The 6,000-nt window shown below is 31.6% G+C and overlaps 1 protein-coding gene across 1 annotated transcript in view; it reads right to left on the bottom strand.

Moving 5' to 3' along the window:
• Window positions 1-2,454: 2,454 nt before the first annotated feature.
• SppL (signal peptide peptidase-like protein) overlaps window positions 2,455-6,000 on the bottom strand; it is a 39,504-nt gene continuing 35,958 nt past the window's right edge. Inside the window, exon 7 of the mRNA XM_072531473.1 lies at window positions 2,455-2,823. Coding sequence (XP_072387574.1) covers window positions 2,752-2,823 — 72 coding nt within the window. The 3' untranslated portion in view covers window positions 2,455-2,751. The remainder of the gene's footprint in view (window positions 2,824-6,000) is intronic.

Below are 6,000 nucleotides of genomic sequence, written 5' to 3'. Positions count from 1 at the left end.
GTTGTTTTAGTTTATAAACATGCTGCCACCTCCAAATTAAATATCGCCAAAAACTTTCAGGAATACATACAACAAAGCAGGGTCAGCTACGGGCGGTAAGCGACTGAGGCAACCGCCTCAGGACGCGAAATTCTCAAAAATACTGATTCTTATAAATAATAAACAACAAAATTTACAAAAATCATAGATTAGCAGTTTTGTAAGTACATAATAATAAGAAAGATCTGGATCTGTATTTATTCGTTGATTCATTTTCAACCACATAAGGTTGTCCTTCAACTTTGAGAAGACAAAATTACTTTTGGTTTAATTGTGCAACAAAATAGTTATATATAATATAGAATAAGTAACATCGCACATTGATATGTTATTAATGTGACCAAACTGGAAATTGGAGTGCGAAATGGCCACAAATAAAAAGAACGCAGCATATCAAAAAACCATCGACGCAGGTTGTACACGGAGAAAAAAGAAGAGTATAGACGTCTACTAATAGAGCAAAAACGTATCAATCGACGTAAGAAGGGGGAATACGAACAGAATACTCTCAATAAGATACAAAGTTTGTTCGATAAAAATGAAACGAGAAAATACTACAAATCCTTAAACAATAGCCGTCGATAATTTAAACCACGATTAAAAATTTGTAAAGACACTAACGGTGAAATTCTACATGATCAAAACTCAGTTCTTAGACAATCACCAAAATCTACGTCAACTACACAGTGAAGATCCAACAAGAGAAGAAGTGTCAAATGCGATCTTAAAACTCTAAAGACAATAAAGCCCCAGAAATCCATGAAATCTGTTCTGAAATGTATAGAAAAGGTGGTGATCAACTTTTTGCAGCAATCCATAAACTAATAGTACTTATATGGCAGAATGAATTGGTACCAGAAGAGTGGCTAAAGGGAATATGTCCGTTGCATAAAAAAGGGTGATCAACTGGAGTGTAAGAACTATAGAGGCATTACTCTGTTAGCTTCTGTATTGTTAGAAAGACTTAAACATTTTACAAAGGATATTGTTGGTCAATATCAATGCGGATTTACTGCTGGAAAGTCAACTACACATCAAATTCAAGCACATAGGCAGATTCTAGAAAAGTCACTAGAAAAGATACACACCGTCTCTTCGTCGGCTTTAAAGCAGCCTATGACAGTGTGAAAAGAACTGCATTATATAATGCAATGATAGACTTTGGGATCCCACCTAAGTTAGTTAAGTTGACCCAACTAACAATGCAAAACGTAAGCTCATGCGTTAAAATTTAAGGGGTAAACTCTACGTTCTTTTTGACATTAATAATTATCTAAGACGCTGGCGTGGGTAGTTCTGTTGTATTACATGAAAGACAAATGGATTTTTTTTTAAGTTGGTAGATATACTTTAGGTGTGACGGGTGAACAGACGTAACAAACCAAAAGAAATAATCAACCAATCAGTAGAGTTTACCGAAAAGTGTGACCGATCGGTCCTCCTCTTCGTCTGTCAAATCGTCTTTTTTTCGCCTAACCAATCGTATTCCTCCTTTGGTCTAAACGGCAACTGTCCAATAGTATTCTTAGTCTGGCAAATCGTATTTTTCCCAACGATCGCTGATTTTTCCTCTCCATCTGGCTCAACGATGTGATATATACTATTTTACATCTTCTTCTGTTTTTTATGGTTTCGCTGCGAGGCGATTCGCCAGTGCTATTTTACATCTTTGATTTGGCTCTTGGTCTTCTTTCTCCGTCTGTCAAAACCCCAACTGTCAAATCGTGTTCTTTTTCAGCTGTCAAATCGTCGACACATCGAAGTTGATTTTTTAGACTAATAATCAACGATTTTACAGTTTTCTGAGCAACAAAGTAATTTTACAACTTTAGAATACGCCATTTTAGAAGATTTTTTATGTTTTAAAAGACATTTTGGAATTTTTATCCAAAAACACTTAGACCTGCAGGTTTTTTATTCCTATTACCTTATTTTATGTATCATTCTTGAGACTTTCGTTGTGTTTCGTCTTACAACGGATAAAAAAAAAATAAGGAAAAAAGGACCAAAGAGAACATTCTTAAAAGAAATTGTATTTGTGTAAAAGAAAACTATTAGCTGTCTAAAGTAAGATTTTTTTCAAACATCTACTGGTGTGCCCTGGAGATTAGATCGACTAATATGCCTTTACAGAAAAGATTATGATTTCTTGTGTGCCGTCATACCTACTTACGCCATGTAAGTGTGCCTGTCTATTGGAACACGTTATACCTACTTGACACGTTCATCGCTCTTGTACACAGTAAATTTCTTTCTAATACTACTGTTTTCAAAAAAACATTGAGATATTTCATATCTGCCGGGCGTACCGTTACAACTACAACATTTTTTTAGTTCCATAATTTTAATTCTCCTGAACTCGCCTTATATGAATGAAATTAAAAGGTTTGAAAATAAGAAAATAATTCGAAATGGTTATAAGCAAAAAACTATATTTAATGTATAAAAAAAAGTAACAAAATGTCTTTATAACGTACGTATGTTATTTTGAAACCTAGTGAATTATCTAATTATGTATTTTTCAATTGACAATAGATGCTATATTTAATAATACACAATAGTAATTATAATAATAGTAATAAATAAAATTTCACATTGTTCACGATTTTGTTCTTAGCTCGCTAAAACATTTTTAACACACTTTATATCTTAAATTTAATTCAATATACTTAAAAATTGAAGTAACAGTAATATAACAGTCGAAAATCTCTATCACACATCTTGTAAATGCTTAGAAACAGCTAATGATTTGAATGGTTCGGACCACATCCGCCGTAAGTCGCCCTAAAACATAAACATAAATTGTTTAATAACAAATATCATTTTTTCAAACTACAAATAGTTGTCAGTGACGTCACTTGGTATTCAAAAACAATTTTTGGAACTGGTCTAAAATATTCTTCAGATGAATGAGGTAGCTTGCCGCCTACATGAGAAATCAATAAAAGTTAATAACAAGAAATAATCAAAATGTGGTATAAAGACACGTATGCAGATTTTTTAAAGAATCTATCAGTTCTCTTCCCTACCATAAATGTGATATATCCAGGTGAATTGAATTTAGTATTGTACAACCAGAAGTTTCAGAGACCCCAGATGCACAGAAAGAAATCGAAGGGGTATACAGTCATTCTAGCTGCAGAGTTTCCATATACAGCGAAAATATCGTGGTGTTGGAGGTCAATAGATATTCACATTCAAAGAAATTCCTCAAAAAGAAACATAAAAAGTCAGCAACCTAAGACAAAGTTAATAGAAATTTCAAAAATATAATTCTGGATTGATAAGTAAAAAGGTCTTGAGTGAAAAATATCGATTTTGACAAGTTTTTTAGTACATTGAGAAAATCGATAAAAAGTAATAGAAATCGGCTGATTTTTATCTCTATTTTGAAATTCAATCACTTTTTATCGGTTTTTTAACGTACTAAAATACTTAGTAATTTGTTAAATAAAAAACAAAATCAATATTTTTGACTTAAGACCTTTTTACTTACCAGTACATAATTGATATATGGGTTCTATTAAATTTAATAGTAAAAATACAATTCATACAAAACAGATCCACTTAAAAAACATTAGTTTTAATGATTACTTCGTTTCTCAGTGTAACTATAATTTTACTACGCTACAGTTTTGAACGACTTCCTTATTACTTTTCTTAGTGTACTAAGTAGCGCAACTGAAATTTCTGTCCTACGAACATCAAAGGTGCCGAAAAAGCTTTCGCTTCTTGTTGAGTCGTGTATTCTGTGATATAAACAAATTAATATAATGTCTTGATATATTTTTTATTTCCAAACATTAAATTCAATTGTTATAAATATTTTCTTCTTTTTATGATGTTACATCATTATATATGACTTTAAAACCTAATACAGCTAATTTACAGTTTATATCCCCCATATCCACCTAAGCCAAATGTTAGCAACTTACAGAAACCAAAAATGTATAAAAATTACGGATGACGTCAATGACAACTAATAAGTACTTCTTGTATAGGTAAAAAAACATTATTTAACATTTATTTGAAGAAAACCTGTGCAAATTGACAAACCATTTCTGATAAAACAAAGATGCAGAGGCATATCTATTAAGAAGAATAAGACAGGTTTTTTTTGTTTGTGTTGGCTTTAGGGTAAATACTCACACAGTCAGACACAAATTTTTAAAAACAGATACAATACAAGGATTACACAGGGATTACACTCTTCTCCTCGCCCAGAGGCCGATCAGGGCCTTTTTATAAACGATAAAAGGTAGGCCTCGGACAGATAGGTATACATACATTAAGGAAAGACATCAGGTAACAACAAAGGTGGTTATATTTGTATATTCATTGTTCTGACGAAAGACAGCAAACAATCGTAAATTTCTTTTCTGTCTAAAGCAAGAAGATGCAATATATTATATGGGCTGTCAATGTTTAATTGTAAAAGTTTTCTGAAAAGCTCATTAGATTGAGCTCTATATTTTAAACAATCAAAAAAGATGTGGTCCAGGTCACGGATTTTATCACAGACTTCACAAAGATCACTCTCAAGTATTTTTATTTTAAACAAATGTGCTGGATAACACGCGTTACCAAACTTCATTCTGCTGATTGTAGTTATGCTTTTTCGACTGTAATCGTACTCATTGTACCAAGGTTTTCTCCTTCATTTGGTTTCAAGCCTGGTGTAACGTGTTGGATTCGTAAAGCTGTAACCTTGCCATAAATACGACCATTTCTTCATCATTCTCTGTTTTGCTATGATTATTAGTTCATCTGTGGTTAATTCGTAATTTATTTGTTCCTTTCTTTGGCAATTTGAACTGTAATTTCATTGTTTGTTATTCCTGCATGTGCTTTAACCCAGAAGAATTTTATATATTTATTTTGATCTTGTAAATGTTTAAGTACTGCTTGGATGCTAAAAATAATGTCATTGGTTGTGTTTGAGTTTGATTTTAAAATTTTAAGAACAGAAAGTGAATCGGAAAAGATTATAGCATTCTGATCCTCTTCCCGATGAACATATTCTAGTGCTTTTAGAATTGCTATTGCCTCAGCTGTGAAAATAGATGTGTTTTTGTTTAACTTATATTTTTTCTGTATACGTTTAGGTATTACGAAGGCGCAACCTGTACCGATGTTCTTTGATCCATCAGTGTATACAGTGATGAGTGTCTTACCACCCGGCAAAATAGCGGAAAGGATAGAAGACAGATTAAGTTGTGAGATAGTACGAGATAAGGCTAGTTATTATACGTGTATATTTGACTTCAGTCATAATTATACGGATGACCTCGAAAATATTTTATTTTAATAATTTCTGATGTTAGAATAAATGATTAAATATATTAAGATATATTATAGTAAAAAACATTAATTAGTAGCGATTTTAAATTATAAATCTTTAAGTTTATTTAATAATAAAAATAACTCAACTGAAATATTTGACTAAACTAAATAGGTATGATCAGTCCGAAAACAATTATTGTATCTAGAATTGGTGTAATAGTTAGAGACGTTGTCTATCGATAAGAAGACTGGGGTTCAATTCACACCAAGGGTAAAATTTTTGTTTTACTCAATCAAAAATAATAGAAAATATGATACATATTAGGTAACAAGTTTTCGAAAAACTCATTATTTACAATTTATTCTTATTTCAATGTTATAAAATAGAAATACAAAATATTTCAAATTCAATTCCAGTTTTACAGTCTTCAGTTGTGAATGGAAAATAATCCATTGAAGACTGTTTAATGTCAAATCCATCACTAAATTCTCAGTGTTAATATCAATTCCTCTGTACAAGTAATAATTTTCAAAACAATTGACGACATTGGAATGGATGCGCGCGAACAGCTACCTGCTTTATAGCTAACCAAATCATCAAGCCTTCAAGTTATCAAATAATAACACATCGAGAAGTGTTTTTTACGGTAAATAGAAACTTTTTATTGAAAAAACAAT

This window comes from Diabrotica undecimpunctata, chromosome 5 (assembly GCF_040954645.1).
Source record: "Diabrotica undecimpunctata isolate CICGRU chromosome 5, icDiaUnde3, whole genome shotgun sequence".
In the NCBI taxonomy this organism is placed as follows: Eukaryota; Metazoa; Arthropoda; class Insecta; order Coleoptera; family Chrysomelidae; genus Diabrotica; species Diabrotica undecimpunctata.
Note: the sequence above shows the minus strand (reverse complement) of the source record. Positions and strands in the feature narration are given on the sequence as shown.